General features: G+C 42.9%; 1 protein-coding gene across 6 annotated transcripts in view; it reads right to left on the bottom strand.

Moving 5' to 3' along the window:
• COL27A1 (collagen type XXVII alpha 1 chain) overlaps positions 1–18448 on the bottom strand; it is a 227542-nt gene that overhangs the window by 17893 nt on the left and 191201 nt on the right. For all 6 annotated transcript variants that reach the window (XR_003095497.1, XM_025211218.1, XM_025211220.1 and 3 more), the window contains 8 exons: positions 16144–16197; positions 15899–16006; positions 13050–13103; positions 12668–12721; positions 5720–5776; positions 5483–5536; positions 3897–3950; positions 999–1052 (listed from right to left, as the gene is read on the bottom strand). Coding sequence is in view for 5 of the 6 variants with exons in the window: in XM_025211218.1 (XP_025067003.1) it covers positions 999–1052; positions 3897–3950; positions 5483–5536; positions 5720–5776; positions 12668–12721; positions 13050–13103; positions 15899–16006; positions 16144–16197 (489 nt within the window). In the remaining variant the exon portion in view is untranslated. The remainder of the gene's footprint in view (positions 1–998; positions 1053–3896; positions 3951–5482; positions 5537–5719; positions 5777–12667; positions 12722–13049; positions 13104–15898; positions 16007–16143; positions 16198–18448) is intronic.

The raw sequence follows: 18448 nt of genomic DNA, 5'->3' as shown, positions 1-18448 counted from the left end.
TCTGCAATACTCAGCCTCATTACCTTCACTAGACTTGCTAGGCTATGCAGCTCTGTCATGTACCACCACTTTAAAAAAATAAAACATAAATGCTTTTTGTGTATTGCTTCTCCATATGCAAACAGTCAGGCCAACTGTGCAAAGCAAGAGCTGCTGGGGATGTTGCTTCTGTTATTCATTAGGCTTGAGTGCAGTTTCAGCTCTGCAGTGGGCAGCAGGGTCAATCTTCCTTTGAATGTTGTGGCCAGCTTGCTCTTTGCTTACAGTGTTTACTGGAGATTACACTGCTTCCTGGCATTGTGCCCAAGGGGTCAGATTAAGGATTCCTGCATCCACCAGCATGCAATGGCAATTCCCAAGTTTTGGGGTCATGCACTTACATTTCAGCAAATCAAGTCTAATGATTAAAGAGTTGGGAAGGTCTTGAGATGAATGGGGAGGGAGGTGGGAGTGGATATTAGTATGATATGTAGTCCAGATGAAATCATGTGTAGTGGGCTGTTTTGTTGGAGAGAGAGAGGAGCAGTTAATGGGTCATAGAAGCAGGACAAATGGAGAACCATATGGATAATGGACTCTGGATCTGGAATGGGTTAAGCCTGCTAAATGTTATGGTTCAAACCTAGCAAGGAAGAGACAGACACTTATCTGGTTCAGATTTCCTCAGGGGTAGGCAAGCCAGTTGTGGGCTAGAGAGGCAGGAAGCGCAGAGTTGTGGGAAAGAGATGCAAACCAAATCAGTAACTAAAAGCTTGTCTGGGATTCACCAACATTGCTGGTACTATAATTCTCTTGATCTTCTTCAGCTCCACAAAGCCAAAAAACTAGTGGGTTTGGATACTCAAATCAATATTTACTGCCCTCCTGCTGGGTTCTCCATGGTCATTCCAGCCACAGACCATGGAACAAGCCACAGACGTTGGGAAAAATCATGACCGTCCTGATTTCACATCATCTTTAAGCTCTGAATGCCATAAAACCACTGCTTTGAAACCTACCTCATCACCTTTGGATCCCTTTGGGCCAGGCTGGCCTGGTGGTCCAGGGTCTCCCTAAAGAAGACAAATGAAAATCTTTTAAAGATTCTTTTCTGGTGCTACCTTGCATGAAACACAGAGCAGCATTCATTGTGCACCTAACAGCATTAACCACACAGAACAAATTAATGGGAACAACCTTTGGTCTGACATGCCTAGTGGGAAGGAAAAAGCAAAGGAGTATCTCCCACTATGGTTTAATGGTATCTCTTTGGCTAAGTAATACTAATCAAACTCTTATGCAGCGTTTGTGGTTGGGGTAACTACTAGCTGATCTGGAGAAATACAACGTAGAGCAGGTGGTTGGATCAATTTTGCTGCTGTACAGTTAGAGCTCGGTTATTAAACTAGATCCTTCGGTTTCTATAGCAAATACTATCTTTGTGGTATTTCCCATCTTCTGTCTTTCTCCTGTGCCCCCTTCATCTCTTGCAGCTCAACATCAACTATCTTAAGGCTAGCTATTAGGAGGAAATTAAAAAAACCCTCAAATTCTCTTCTCTGTTATGTGGATACTCCCTTGCCCTTCCCTTTTGCCATTCTGTTCTTGTTTCAGTGTATTTTGCTAATAGTGAGAAGATAAGATGATTATTTGCTAAACCATGAAACACTCTGGACGTATTTCAAAGAGCATGTTGCAGGTTACTGCGTATTTGCAGCTCTCTTTCACAGTTGTTTATAGCTGCCTGCTGTTTTTGAACCTTCTGTTTCTAAACCTCTAAGGTAAATCCAGAGCTACCTGGCATTGATGATTATCTTGGGTCATTTCAGAGGTTGTAACCCCTATATAATATAAAGTATACATTCAGAGTAAATGGATCATCTACCCACTTCTAACCATGTCACAGGACTTAAAACTGGACCCCTTAACATACTTTCTGTTACTCCCAAATATAGAACCCATGATGGCATACTCCCCATACTTCCCCCCATAAAGAATGGGAATTCTTTCAAATTTGATTCACAATTTCTAATACTTTTTAGTATGTTATTGCTCTCCAAGATGTACCGTTCTGATAGGAGTAAGGGAAAGGAGCCAGACAGCAAGCTGACTCTCAGGAATGGTGTTCATTGAGGCTTTGAGTTAATGCAAGTCAGGAACCAGAATAAATACAAATGGCACAAGCAATATGCCCTTCTCAGGGATATGTTACATATGGATTTCTTGAAGGTAGGCACAGTATCTCACATGTCTACAAATGGCTTTAGCGACTTTGCTGTTCCTACTATGTGACAATAAGAATAATATGCTTGAGACATGAGAACCACATTGACATGAAAGCTTCTCCTGCTGACATTTTGGCCATGGTACCAGCACCACAAACTAGTTCTTTGAGGTAAAAGCAGACAGGGATTTCCTGCGTATCGGCTGCTTTGTGGTAACTGTGTGTGGTTGTGCACGTGCATGTGTGCACTCAGCGAGGGCTAAACTACCAGGCTTTAGCTTTCATCTACTGTAGGATAAGAGCATGCATAAGGGCAGTTACTGCAGAGCAAGCTGCATGATAAAACCCTGCCCCCTTTAACTGCAAGTTAACCAGTTCCTGTACAAATGCCCTCATGCTCCTCCATGCCTGAGAGCTAACAGACTTTTGCATTATTTTGTCTACAACTAAGCAATATTTTAAGTTACAAAAGAATTGCGAGCACCCTGTGCAAAAAAAAGTGTAACTTCATGGGCTAGAATGTGAAAGTGTTGGCTTCATTTCATGACCTGTCTTCAAACAGCAGCCTCCTGAATACAGGTCTGAAAGTTTTCTCCAAGAGCAGTATAAACGCAAAGGGTCAGATCCTCATCTGACACAAATCAGCAAAGCTCCACTGACTTCAGTAAAGTACTGTCAATTTATACCCACCAAGGATCAGGATGCACTTTCATCATAGTGTTTGCCATTGTTAATATATGAAATAATTTTTGTAGAATGAGCTGCTAGGCCAATGTAGAGAGCTTATTTCTCAAAACTTGGGAAGCTTAGGGTTGCATGCATTTACCATTTAATTTACAGATACTATAACCGTAACTGCATGTAAAAATAGTGTATTTTAAAGCATGAAAATCCTCAGCGGTTAACTGGATGCTTGTGTGTGTATATAATGACAATAACTGCATATATAATCTGAGAAGTTCAAATTTAAAAATAATCAGTCTACTGACTTTTGACTGAATTAACCTTCATTCAGCATGCTAGATTGAGAACAGGCAAACATGGGGAACCGGCTCTGACTTGGATGAGACTCTGCAGGGGCCAGAGGAGAGTTTGGTTTGAGACCCTGGTAAGACAGCCACCAGGGCGTATGGGGGCAGTTGTGCATTGTGAAGTCCATCTGTCTGGTGAGAGCTGGACTGAGATCAAACTCATTCTTATGTGGCAAAGGTATTCATAAGGCATTTCTTGGAGACCATCATGCAGACATTGCGTCTACATACTTTGGGTCACTACTAACCTGTCCTGGATTCAGGCCATAGCTTTCCAAATAAATGCCCCATGTTAATATACAGATAGCATGTTAATTTTCCAAGCTTTCTAGTTCTCCTCCTGTTGCTAAAACATCCAATAAAACAGGCCTACAGATACTTTATTAGAACATGTGGAGCTTTCCATTCACCACTTTTGTATACCCCACTTCATGACATTGTATATTCAGAAGCATAAGTTCAATAGGTATAGATATAGATAAAATATCTCACTAAAACCTGGCACCTGGAAATGCATGTATTGTACTTTGTGTCTTACCATGTTTATTGAAGCTCCCTTTCCTATCCTGCTTGTTCTATTTCTTCTTTTCTCATACACAACACAATACGAGCAGGTTGTAATAAATGCATTTAATTAATCAAATAAAACAGAAGTCCCTTACAGGTAAGCCTTGCTGTCCAGGTTTTCCTCTTTCCCCATCAAGCCCTTCTTGACCCTTAAATACAAGGAGAGAGAGTTAGTTCTCTGGATTCTTTCTGTCAGTGCGTAAGCAGTAATGGGCGCTGCAGTAATGGTACACCTGGTCCTAATGGAGGGGAAGATGGAGGGTGGGGGAGTTGCAGTGCACACAGCTGTGTTTTGCTAATTCTGTAAAGACAAAGCATATGGGTGGTGCAATTCGGGCAAACATCTCTGAGAAGCATGAGTGTCTGTCTTAGGGAAAAGAGCCCTCTTCAAGTTCAACTCCTCTTCTCTAATTTCTTCTTCATCTTGGAGTTTCCCTATGTAATATCTTGCACTTATTTTTTACTCTGAATTTTCCCTCTCCTCATCCCATAGTTTCTCAGTATCTCTCAGTCTTCCTGTACCCCTCTTGTCATTGACTCTTTCATCTCCTCTCTCTTGTCTATCCCAGTTCTTTCCCAATATTACGGTGTAACTCTGTGACTGTATCTCAGTTTACTTTGTGCTCCTGTTTGAAAGACACCATGCAAAATTTAGTTGTATGATCTAATCAATACTTTTCAGAACTGCAGATGGCATCTTTTGGAAAAAAAAAAGGGGTAAAAGCAAGTAAACATGGCCTCTTTAACACTGTTAGAGAAACGGACATCTTGGATGAAGACAGCTGGCTCCTGTTCCATTACAGTGTATACTCTTTCATGGATAGTCATAAGAAACATGCAGTTGATCTAGTAATACCTATCCAGTACATCACAATTTAAGTAGGAAATGGGTTTATCTGCTGCATCCCTAAATATAGACAGGATTAGTTTGACCGAACATTTGGATACCAATGCACTATGGACTATAAGAGTGCTACCCTGGGGACCCATGAAGAGACATCTGAAGGTTATACATTAGGGTGGTTGATATGTTATTATAATTAATCACTCTCATGGATGACTTTGGTGCTGAGGTTAGACCTAGTCCTCAGAGTCTTTTCAGACTAGCTCAGTTATTCATGCTGACAGACTATGGATGGGAGGACTGGAAGACTTTAAAGAGATGAGACAGGAGTAAGGAGTACTCGTTCATAAATCTAACTGTGGCAAAGTTGCTCATAGCTGACAGAGGGGATTTTGGAAGCTTCCAATTAATTTAAGCTAACAGGGATCCCCATAAAAGCACCCATGTCATCATACATAAGTTCACCAATCCTGAGTCTTACTCAACTTTATCAGGACAGGTCTTGAGCTCTTTCACAAAGCCTCATGAGCAAACTCCTCATTGTATTTCCTTGAGATTCAAAAGGATCATTGATCAGAAAGTCCTGCTCTTTCTCTCTTGACTCTTGGGAATGTTGGCTTTGATGTACGGGACTTTTCCTTGCCTTCAACAAATTCTCTCCTGCTTTAAGGAAAAAGATCTGGACAATTGTTGCTCTCACGTGGAGTAACAATGGTGAATTATCATGCATCACATGAGGCCAAGGCAAAGGACCTAATGCTTCATAGGCTATATACAAGTGAAGAACTTTCCTCCAGATGGTTAGTTTTTTAGCAAGATGTAAGGGATAGAACTCACAGGGTAACCAGGGTCTCCGGGCTCCCCCCGATCTCCTCTGTCACCAACTGGACCCTACAAAAATACAGCAAAGGTTCAAGGTACATGCAAAACATCAGCAGTCCACTCTGTCTTGGCTTTTAAGGGCAGGATCCTCAATGACCAGGAAAAGAATCCACCCGGCTGTTTCATCTGCATGTGCACCATGTGCAAAATCCAGTCCACAACGATTAGAGAAAGGATTGAGCAATATCTTACTCTGTCTCCAGGTGGTCCCTGGGGGCCTTCTATCTTCCCATCATCACCTTGTTCTCCCTGTGGACATTAATATTAGCATTAAAATAACCCAGAGCACACATGACAAGTGGTTTTATAAAGACCTGTTCCAAAGTCAGTGGGAACTCTTCCCAAGGACTTCAGTGGGATGTAAATGAGGCCTTTGATATTAGCAGATGGAAAAAAAAAGCTGTTTATTAAAGGACAGCAACAGCTTTTAAGATGAAAAAAAAATCATATTTCTGTTTGAAGGGGTTTTTTCAAGCTAATATTGTCATAAATAGCATCTAGGATTCCCAAAAAGGAATGAGGGGAGAAAAGTAAATCAAATCATTTTCCTGTCTCTCTCTACTTGGTTAAATTTGTGCAAAAGAAGCTTCACACCATTTTGCTGTGCAGCCAATTAATCGGTTTCTCCTATTTGCATGCCTGTCTCCTGCACAGGACTACGTAAGTTTTTAAATAGTCATACATGATGGCAAAACCACCCAATAGGCTGGGAGGACTCCAACAGGACTAGTTTCTGCAAATACTTTTCAATTCCTTTCAAAGAGATCATGGTAGTGTTGGTCCAAGCAATGTGGGAGGGGAGAATATTTTGAGGTGACTTGAAGAAGAGTACTGAGACCTGAAAAAAGCTTGAAAGATTGTCTCAAATTTCTGCCAACTGTGCAGTTGGTCCAATACAATATATCACTCCCAAAAATACCCTTGCTTGTTTTTAAATAGATTTTTAAAGACACATTTCAGATGGATAGATCCCCTTTAAAGTTAAGGAGAGCATATTCAAAAAATGCTTAAGGGTCCTAAGAATTTAAGTCCTGTTTTCAAAAGCAGTCTAGGGACAGGTACATAAAGGCTTTTGGGGCGCTGATAAGTGCGTGCAAAGCACCTGTGGCTATGGTTATAAAGCAAGCAAACCAACCAGGCTGGGCAGCAGCACCCTTCAGCACATTGTGCTGCTCCAAAAAATGTGTAACTCCATTCCCATGGCTTGGTAGACAAGCCAATTAGCATGATGCTGGGCAAATTTGTTCTGTTACTCAGCTGTGCTGAGCAGCCTGCCTGAAGTGATGGAGAGATGCAGCTACATTGCTTCTAGTTGAAGAGGCCACCTCTTTGAAGCACTGCTTGGGGGTATTGCCACTCGGCACAGTGAACATGTGGCCTAAGTGAGATGGACACTCAGGCCCTCGATAATTTTAATGGGAGGTAATTGTATCAGGGCCAGGTACCTGAGCAAATTCCACCAAGTGCCTATCTGCATTCTTATGTGCCTCCATGCTATTGAAATTCTGGGCCTTGGGTAATTTAGGAGCCTATAGAGTAATCTGCACTTTAGACTGTAATGTAGAGATATCCAAGCTAGCTCTAAAGAAACCCAGTTAGGTATCAGAAATAGTTCAGGCCTGGCAGCATGGAGCTCAGTGCTGACTAATTTATGCTATCAAGAAGCTTGTTTAAAGATGCGTTGAGTATCTCTGCACTACTCTGCATACTGCGGTGTAGAGATACCTTAAATCTCTTAGGAAGCCAGTGGAATGTAGACTCACAGACATTATTGAAATTTAGCCCAAGCCTCTTTTGCATCCAGTCTTTTTTCCATTTAAAGAAAATTGAGCTAAAGTTATTTGTAAGAAATGCATGCATAACTCAGAGGATGAGGTTTATTGAAGGGAGTATCACACCTAAATCTCCATTAGGATATGGATTATGAGGGCTGAATCATGGCTAAACTCCTCTTAGGCTAAGGATATGGAAGTATTGTTGGGTAACATTTTCCTGAGTATCCTTTGATACAAGGAAAGAAAGGTACTTTGCTGACTAGATTTATGGTAGATGAACTGATGTGGATTCTGTTCAGATTAAGCCTCAAAGTTGAGAGTTTGGGCTCAGGCAAAATGGAGATCTTTTCTGAGCTGCTGTCATTATTTCCTGGATTTCTTGCTATTGGTCAGACTGGGACTACTGCTCATGAACCTCCTTTTGGGCATTTCCACTCTTTTCAACTCCGTCGAGATCTGAAAGTGGAAATGCGTTTAGATGTTCTAGGGGAGCAAGGGAGCAGTTGGCCTTTTGAGCTACTATGAAACTATGATTTAGGTTCATGTTTGGGAATGGTTTTTATCTGCTGGTTCCAGTTTGCCCATCCTCAAGCAGGAACCAGCAAATTTGTGTGAAGCAAAGCTGTGCTGCAGCACACACAACCTTAAGCACATCCGTCTGCCAAAAGGGCTGGGGAAAATCCTCACTGCACTAAGAAGGAGGATTATTATAAAGAGCTAACATACAGCACGAGTCCAGGGCAGTTGGTAAGCTGATTTCTAGTGATGCGTGACTGATCTGCTGGCTTTTTTCTTACCTGGTCTAGTTACCCCTTTCTAAGAAACCAGGTGCACAGAGCTATTTTTTTTTTTGTTGTGTATAAAATTAAGCAAGAGACCTGTAATAGAGAGGATGCAGGATGCTTCTATGATTTTTCTGAATTTTATTGCTTTGACAGTCAATGTAGCATTTTAATCGAACCGTGCCTTTCCCCACCTCGCTGCACATTCCCTGAGCTATAAAGAGAACGTGGCTGATCCAAATACCTAGGTGACATGCTGCTATCACAGTTTTTGTAGTCACTCAGGTTATCCCCTTATGCAGCCAATTATGCAAGAACTCCACTGACTTCACTGGGATGATTTGTATGGATAAGTGATCCCCAAGCTAAGCAAAGGGCTTGACCTGGCTCTCAGTTGGCAATACCTATGTTCAGGAGAGGCACTGGAGCAGTGCATACTATCTGATGACACAGGATCCCAATCTGGTCAGATGATCCTGTTGCATTACTAGAGTTATGCACTGTAGTCCACAACCAGTGGCGTTATGTTGGAGTGGGAGCCTGAAACTGAGCCTTTCCACAGGGCCCCAAAAGGTGACTTCTTCCATGGCCCAAATACCACTGTATTTCTGATCCTTTGGAGGCTCTGCATTCCAGACTCTTCACATGCATGCTGTTTTGCTGCTGCTGTTTTAAATTCACTTGCATAAGTTACTTGGCGCTACAGTGGCCTATTTTCTCTGGAGTCCAGCTCTGAGACGGCTGTTTCTTATCTCTCCATACAGCATAGCTACATTCCAGCTCCTTTGGTTTTTGACTACTTGATGTCACTGGATATTTGGTGTCCTGGCTTCTCAGGATTACTGTTTCACAGCTCCTTTGGGCTCCAGCTTTGGGACTGTTCCTTTGTGGAGTTTTGGGGGGACTTGCATCCTGGCTTCGTGGGCTGCTGCACCAGGACTCCTAACATGCACCAAAACCCACAAAGTAAATACACACAGAACCAAGTATTTTATAGGCTTCTGTAATGTTCAGGCAAATGGTCAGAACAACCCTTTTCAGTGTCTTAACATCTCCTTGGGGTTTTGCTGCTGTCTTCACTCTTCCATCCTGCCACCCCCGTCCTTCTGCCATCCTTCTCTTTGGTGATCTGAATAGCAGTAGTGTACTTGATCTCTGTAAATGCTCAGCAGCTCCACCACCCCAGAGAAGACCTGCAGAGCAATTTGTCTGCACTTGGCTTTTGGCAATGGCAAATCTGCAGTGGCCCATGTCCTGCTGCAGAAAACCTCTCTGGCCTCAGAGTTTGACTGTTGCTGGTGCCTTCTTTTCTGGAGGGGCTTGGGGGGTTATTGAAAAGTGTTTCTGCCACAGGGGAGGAAGGATGGGCCAAGCTATATTACAGATTTTCAGGTTAGGGGCGAGGAGGAGCTTGAACCAGTGTCAGCTTTTGTAGGCCTGCAGAGGTAGATTCCTAAAGGCTTTTGCAGACACCCTTTGTCTATACAGTGCCATTTCAAAATTCAAGATTGTACTGGTGGCATCAGTATTGTGTCTTTAATAGAAAGCATTCTGGGTGGTGCATTGATCACACTTTTGAAGTGTTAGGGGAGCTCGTGAAAAAGAGAACATAGGAAGAGGCTGTACAAGGGCTACTTGTCAGTAGAAAGCTGGATAGAGACATTTGGGTAGTTGATCACTGATGAAGAAAAGATGCATTTTTTAGACACTCCTGGGAACTGCCTAAATATAAAGGACAAAAACCCCTCCGTCCTCAGTGGAAATTCTAACCAACATGCTGAGATGCAGAAGTCTTGATATCAGATACTTCTGTTCAAGGAGGTTCCCTTTCAGAGCCTGAGCAGGCACGGGGGACTGTACCTTAAAGAAAATGTAAAATGTAGGACTTCCTCAAAGATCATCAGGCTCTTCAGAGCTCACTGCTAAACACAGGGGGCAATGTTTTAGATTCAACATGTGAAACCTTGCCTCAGGTCTTCATCAGTTTGTGGATGTCCTGTTCTGAATGACGGATCTAGTCCAGTACTGTGAGGCTGAACTGCTTCAGGACTTCTTGATGTGTGGGTCTGGGTTACTCACAGAGGGGAAGATTAATGTTTTTTTTGTATTCTCTGGAAGATGCAGTAACAAAAAAAGAGTAAAAGGGCAGAAAAGTAAACATGTTGGGATACAAATGGAAAATGCATGGAGAAGGGGAGGCTTGTTGTTGTTGGCTCCTTTCCCACAGTGAGATACACCAGTTTGTAATTTTTAAAAGGATCCCATCTGGACAGCTCCATGCTGCTGCCAAATGCAGGCATCTGCTCTGAGCAAGGCCTCTTTGAGGAGCTTTCAATGTATTAAATGCTGTAGAGTAATTAGCTGGGATGGCACCATGGAGCTGAATGCCAAAACGACTGATGCAATCAGTCCCATTACTTCTCTGGACAACAGCAGACCTTCTTCACCATTAAATATCCTTCTTCATCTGCTTTACTAACTTACTGGGAGATAAAAATGTCACAGAATCATCACAGCCCTATTTCCATTTCCTCTCCAGCTTTCTGTTCACCCTTTCATTTTCAAGGCCCTCCATTCTTCCTCTTTCATTGCTCAGGTTATAGGTGGCCTTGGGGAAATACTGCAGCATCTGCAGCCATGCTACATTGTGCTGTGAATCCAGGCAGCACCCATAAAATATGGAGGGATGAATGAAGCTAGATGAGAAAACTTCATAGCAGAAAAACATGTTTGCAGTAAGCAGTGCCGGCAGTTCGGCAAAAGAGGTCATTCTTAGCATAGTCAATATGGATAATCTGGGTACAACTGGATAACACTATGAGAAGGCTTAGCAGAAAAGAGGGGAAGAGGTGGCTTTAAAAAGCACAGAAATGGAGAAGAAAAACCAAAAGACAATGATGGAGATGAGAAAGCAGCCAGAGACTCAATCAGTTGCTCTAGTGCTGGGGATGTCTCTTAGGGCTGGAAGGCAGGAATGGAAAATGGATGAGTTCTTGGTAGCACCCACCATATTTATATGCAGGGTGTAGCCTCTCGGAGGAGTGCATATCTACAGCTTGCACAACAATGTTCCTTGCCAGTCATCCACTGTGGGTTTGCACTGCTAGTGTAGTTGGAGACGAGCGTGGTATGAAGGAGACACATCGCAGAAATTCATGTTAAGGTGGGGCACGTTCAGACACAATGGCCTAGATAGGAAATCCTGAACCAATGTGATGGGGTTCCATGTCCTGGCAAATGTGTATCCTTGGGATTTCTTCTCTGAGTCTCGAGAGCCCCTTTAAGCAAAGAAATTATTGCCTGCAGATGCACTTGTGCAATCATGTCCGTGTGTTATAAGACCAGTGCAAAGGGAATGCCAATGGCTTGCCTGGCTGCTGCACTGAGTACTTCCTGTGGTAGGAACGCTAAGTGCAGAGAGGTAGAAAACCAGGCAAAAAAAAAGCTCAAGCATCTTTACTCTTCATGGGGACCCCATTTACAACTTTTTCCAATTACTACGGCTTCCCTTCCTGTACGGGGAGCAGGGGGGAGGGGGAAAGAACCGCTGCTGTTGCTACTGACAGACGCGTGATTGACTCTGGCAGCAATGTGAGCACAGCCAAAGCCAGCTGGGATCATCCTCAGAGCGCTGAACGGTAAGCCGTGCCAACAGGAAGCCATTAAAAGATGAGTCACTCTTCCAGCCTGAACTGGTTGTGATTAAGCTGACTCAGCAAAAGCCTTGAAGCAAAAGGGGGGGGTGGGCATGGAAAGTAGCAATGCATTAATGGCTCTTACTCATCCCAGCTGCAGTCAAGGGGCTTGTCAAAGTGTGTGGGTGGATAGGCAGGTCAGGGGTGTGGGAGGAGATGAGTAAAATGGGGAAGAGGAGAAAGAAGGGAGGCCATTTCTGTTTTATTTATGAAGTGCAGTAGGCTAAACACACCAGCAACAGCAGACAAATATTTGAAGAGCAGAGTTCTTGGGGCACATGTGCAGGGTGTTATTTTGACTTGATAACAAAAAACCTACTGATCTAATTTCTTTCGTCTTGAGGATTCAGTAGGATTTCGTTAGAACCAAGAAACACATGCCCTGAAATTCATGCCTACAGGCCTTTTCAGAGATGCAAGAGCATGTGGATGCCTAGAAAGTATGTCCTCGTAGGCTGTGTATCCTGATGTTGACTTGCATTGATAATGCACTGGTTGGTATGTAAGGGATGCGATTACTGTCTACTAGATGGGATGCCAGACGTGTCCAAGTGTTTATTGGTATCCTGCAGTACATCAATTGGAGAATGAGGAGGATATAATCAGTCATACAGCTGTTACTGATGATGGTTATACTGTGATTCAGTGCAAGCAGTAGAAGCCTATGTTTTTCAGACAGGATGTCACAGGTTCTAGTTCTCAGACTACAGCATGTGGCTAGGTTACCATCAGCATATGACTCCCATGGCACTGTTGGGAGTACAGGTGCTGATGCCTATTTATATGGGTCTAAAGAAGATAAAACCCATTGTTATGGCTCTAGCAGGTGTGAATAGGGTTGGTTTGCACATGCAGAACAAGAGACAGCTACAGTGAAGTCTTCCCTACCTTTTCACCTTTTGGCCCTGGTGCTCCAATTGGACCTGGTGGTCCAATATGGCCCTGCAAGAGAACAGACAGCATATGGTAAGAGTGCAAACAGAGCCATTTTTAGAGAAAGAGGTTGTTTGATGCACTGTTGACAATAGAAATGCCTGAATTATATGTACAGGCCTTAAGAGGAACATAGTAAAGCATTATTTGTAGCTGAAAGGCAGAGGAAAACCATATGTGAAGAATTTTTAATAGCACAGAGTAGAAGGCTATTTGTGTCCCCTCCCCAAACTGAAAATATAAATGTGTTCAAATTATTTCTTGCATCGTGGGCAAGTTATTAGGCTATGTTTGGGACTGGGGAAAGCCAAGTCAAGAGTCAAGCATGTAGGCTTACCTCATAACCCCTTAAGCCAGGTTCTCCTTGAGCACCCATTCTTCCTGGGGGACCCTATCGAAGCAATTGAAGAGAAATGCCATTACAAAAGGCTGCTGTCATTCCTGACTAGTCTCATGGCAGCAGCGTGCTGCAGCATTCCCACTGGGCAACATTCCCTCTATTCAGCCATCAAATTGGCATGAAAGTAGCTACACCAAACAAACTCTCTGGCACTGCATAGCAATCAGATCCCCAGCTTGTTCAGATCCCCAGAAACTTCATCATTATGAATGTTCAGTTTCTTTTTCCATCTGGGAACAAGCTCACGTTTCTGGCATGCTGTCAGCCCTGTGCCCTTTCCTTCTGGGACCTGGAATAGGTATAGATAGGTGTCTACAAGCCCCAGAAATTAAATTCTTTGTTTTATCAAGTGCTCTCTGATATGTTTGTGTTTACAGAGCAAAGTCTCAAGACAATGCAGGGTGGATAACACTTGCCAGTTGCTAATCAGATCTATGCCTATTACTATCAAAGGCAGATGTGCTTGTTTGTTGATGCTCTATTCTCTACCAGCCCTGTTCAGATTCCACTTTTAGCTACTATCCAAAGTCTTATTTTTTGGCCAAATATTCCATCTCTGATGTTTTCTGTTGTAATGAAGGACTTGATCGTAAAGCACGTTGACTGTCTTTTGCTTAGCTTTGTGGTTTGAGGCTGAAGGAGGAGTCCATCTGAACTGTGATGGGTGGCTTGCAGGAGGTAAACATTGACATTTTAGGAGTCTGAACAAAAGGTTAAAAAACATTTTTCGAACCCTGATGTTCAGATTAAAGCTCTCTGTTATTAAACTGCAGAGAGTGGTAGACTCCAACTTTTCCAGCTAGTTGAGGGTCAATTTAGATTGTTGTAGGTTAGGCAAATTTCTTCTTCTGGCACTTTATATTTTATAATCTGATAATCTCCATACTTCATTTGACTGTGTATTGCTATTCCATAAGTAAAATATGTCATTCTAGGTAAGAGAAGGAGTTGTACGCATTAGTTATTCCAGCGGCTAGAAACCACTACACAAGTCATAGTCTGCACTTCCTATTTGCAGCTGGAAGTTCAAGTGCTGGCATGCAAATAACACACATTGGTGTGTGCTGTTAAACAAGGTAAGCTACAGGGGGCTAAGGATGGCTTTCTGTACTGGAAGATATTTCGGGTGATACAACAGAATTGGAGTGTGCTTTGTACTGGGGGAAAAACAAGACTTCTGTCATTTGAGGTCCTTTGGATCTGCCAATATCTGAATCCTGGTGTTGGTGGAGCTAGTTCCTCCTAGAGTCCATTGATATGAATTAGCTACAAGGGCTGCTTCAGTGTGCCATATGAGAGATTTTTTCATAGGACCCAGTTGTCACACTACTTCTACTAGACCCCACCTAACAGATTTGTCTGCTAGGTAGCCTTTCTAGAGTATCCTATTTTTGATGCAGAAAAAAGCCATTTTCTTAAGCACAGGCTGCAAAGGCAGGCTCAGTCCAGTGAACTGCTAAATAAATAAATAAAAAATCCATACATTATCCATGGAGATTCTGCCAAAAAAAACCTTCAGGGAAGTTCTATGCAAAGGCCTTAATTTTTAATGCAGGACTTGTTACTCAAGTCCCCAGGTACTTCTCTCAGTTACTCAGGCACTCATTGCTACTGTTCTGAAACATCTCAGCAATTCCCTGTTCATAACTAACTAACCTTAGTCCTTCCTGCCCTTCCAGTATGTTCTATAAACAGCAAAGTAAAAAGAATCAAGGGACACCACGATACCAGCTACCTTACAGGTCTAATACATATGAAGAAATAATGTCATCAGTTATCACCGTCTTGAACCCACTATCACATTTCTGAAACAAATGAACTTTCTTCACCGTACTTTTTTTGTTCTTTCTCCCAGCCTCACCCCAATGCCCTGCCTCAAACCCTTCATCATATTTGTTCTCACTGTAGGTATTTGAGATGAGTAGATCAAGAGTGGGTGTACAGTCAGGGAAGAAGTCCAAGGCAGAGTTCCATATAATAACATTGTTTGGCTTGGAAATTTCTCACACCATGAGCATGCAGTCTCATGGGGAGCGCTTTTCACAAAAATAGCTTATCAGTTCACTTCCTCCTTCCAGAAAACCAATCCTAATATTTCAACTTGTTAGGAGTGTTAACTAGTTCTGCCTGCCATCAGTGCAAAGAAAACTCAAGACATTTCTTCTTATGCCACAAAATGAAATACTAAAATCTTGGATGATTAATGACTCTAAGAGATCAAAAAAGTTGATCAGATCTCCATGGGAATTTTGAAAAAGGTCCTTACTAAGCAATCTAATGAAAAATTGCAGTTTTGATAAAAAATGAAAAGTGAATATTTTTCAATTTTTGATGTTTTGAAAATAAGTTTTTTTTGTTTTTTCCATGTACAACTTCCTTCCTTCTCTCTTTTTTTTCTCTTTTCCTATAAGAATTTGCCACTGAAAGGAACTGAGGAAGAAAAAAGGGAAGCTTCCCTACCGAAATCTTGTTAAAAAAATAAATACTAATTAAACTTTTAATTTAGAAAAGATATTCATTTTCTGTTAAAAAAAAACAACTGTGAAGAATTTTTTTCAGCTGACTTCAATTAAGTGAGGAATCAAGAAGAGGAGCAAGCAGTGCAAGAATATAAACCTGTCCTTCTCTCTGCCTGCTTCCTTACGCTCAGAGCCCCTAAGTGTTTCTACCTCTGCTTGGACCTCCCATGCCATATGCCCACTTGCCATTTGTGTTCATGCTCCCCACCCCTCCCCTCAGCCGTGTCTCTGTTTGTTGCATTCAATCATGTGCGGATCTCGTCTCACCATAGGTCCCAGGGTACCTCTGGATCCCTTAAGGCCTTGAGTTCCCTTTGGCCCTGTCTTTCCTGGAGAGCCTGTCTCGCCAAGTTGTCCTTGATGGCCTTTGCTGCCCTGTAGAAGGTGTAAATATGCATTACTGACCAAAAATGAGAAGGCTTCTGCAGACATATGTTGAAGGAAAGACGTGAGAGCAGGGAACAAAAAAAAGAGGTGGCACTGGCAATGGAAACCAGAGAAAATGTTCCTACCTTCTGTCCTGGTTTGCCCTTTTCTCCTTGTTTTCCAGGTTTCCCTTCTTGCCCCTATGAGAAAGGCAAAAGCCATAAGGAACAAAAGTAAGACATCCATCCAAGAATGAGCATCCCCATCCCCTGGCATGATGACTTTCAAAATGGGCAAAGTCCAGGCTTTGATGATAATGTCAGGCAAGAGTCCTTTTGCCCACTCGCTCCTATTCCCATGGGGGCTGAGAAAGGGGGAGTAAAAATGGTTAAAGGAATAATCCAACTGGCCACATGGAGCATCAGAAAATAAACTTCATTTACAGACAGTCTGGCAGAGCAGGAGCAGGAGCAGGGTTAACATTGTTCCTGAGCTCCCCTGATGCAGGACAGTGGGGTTTACCCATCACTTCAATGCTGAAAGATTATTGTGTAAGGAAGACTGCCCGTCTCTGTGGAAGCATTCATGGGAAGCAGCAGTTTTAATCTTTAGATCACATGTCAGGTGTAGACTAGGACTCTGCTGGCTGGAAAAAACCCATCTTCTGATGGTTGTTGGTCAGCTGGCTTTTACTTAGTCAATCCGGCACCTTTCACCAGCAGCGAATGCATGTAAAACTGAGGCTTTCATAGCTTTGTAAAAGAACAGCACTAGGCATCTGTTGAGGAGCCACTGCTTACTTAAGCAACATCCCCTTGTTCCCTAGTAGATAATCAGCATACCACCAAATACTCCTTTTCTTTTCTGCTTGCTTCTTGTATGCGTCTTTTGGCCATTATACACAACAGCTTTATTTATATTATTTTTAAAACAAGCATGCATGGATGCATATAAACAGACCCCATTATCCACCTGCCTATTTACATAGAAATAGGCTCAGACACGCACATACAGATGGGCCCAGGAACAGCAAGAGACACAGCTACAGGCCTGTTGCACACACCTGTATTCACTTTCTCACATGCAACAGGCCCTTAACCCATTCATGCACATATAGGACAGGAAATGGGCTGCTGGAAGACTGACACTGGAGTTTTAAAGACAATTGAATACTGGATATTCAAAGGTGCCTACAGAGGCTCTGGGTATGTCTGTAAGCACATTAAATGAATGAAATTAAAGAAATGGGGCATTAGGAGTTTTACAGGGATGTCTCTCAGCTCTTTTTCATCAGTTGGACATTAGGAGCACAGGGATTTGGCATTTTATCATCAACTCTAGACTCCATGGGCTGCAGGCCAGGTGACAGATCGTGGATTTGCTTAGAAGAAATAGTAGTTGGAAGGGCACTGAAAAAGAGCTATTATTTTTTGCCCGTTAGAACCTAAACTTTTCATCAGTGTCTTTGTATCAGTCCATCTTGCTGTATTAATCTGGCATTTGTTTCTGCCACAATCTCTCTCCTCCTGAACTCCTGCATTTTTAATTAAACAAGGTATTATTTGAATTACTATTGATGCTCTGGAAACAAACTGGTCTCTTGGCCAGATGAAAGTAACAGTAACACCACAAGATAAGCCTAATCAGATGTAGTGTTTTTCAGCTTTGATCTGAAATGTGTCTCAGCTGCAACAGCGCAGACAATTCAGACCCACAGCAGTTCCCTGAAGGGGATGATTCTGTTCTGCGTGAGTCATACATTTCCAGGGAGCATCATGTAAATTCTGGGAATTAAATCTTTTGCAAAGGTATCATTGCTTCTCAGGAATATTTGATTCCTACTACCTGATCTCTTAAAACTATGGAGTTTGTTTTTAGGCCTCCAGATTTTTTATTATAACTTCTCTAATCCTATGTGAGGACGTTGTCAGGAAGGCTGATCGCCCCTTGTCCTGCATCCACAAATGCATCATGAGCAGGTCCAAGGAGGTGATCCTCCCCCTCTGCGACACTGGTCAGGCCACAGTTGGAGTACTGCATCCAGTTCTGGGTGCCGCACTTTAGGAGGGATGTGGACAACATGGAGAGGGTCCAGAGGAGGGCCACTCGCATGGTCAGGGGACAGCAGGGCAGACCCTACAATGAGAGGCTACGGGACCTGAACCTGTTCAGCCTTCGCAAGAGAAGGCTGAGGGGGGATCTGGTGGCCCTCTATAAACTTACTGGGGGAGACCAGTGGGGAATGAAAGCACTCCCCCGAGCACTACCAGGAGTGACTAGGAATAACGGCCATAAGTTGACGGAGAGTAGATTCAGGCTAGACATCAGGAGGCGCTACTTCACAGTCAGGGTGGCTAGGATCTGGAACCAACTTCCAAGGAAGGTGGTGCTCGCTCCTACTCTGGGGGTCTTCAAAAGGAGGCTAGACAATCACTTAGCCAGGCTTATTTG

The sequence above is a fragment of the Alligator sinensis genome, unplaced genomic scaffold (assembly GCF_000455745.1).
Source record: "Alligator sinensis unplaced genomic scaffold, ASM45574v1 scaffold388_1, whole genome shotgun sequence".
In the NCBI taxonomy this organism is placed as follows: Eukaryota; Metazoa; Chordata; order Crocodylia; family Alligatoridae; genus Alligator; species Alligator sinensis.
This window is presented reverse-complemented; position numbering and strand designations above follow the sequence as displayed.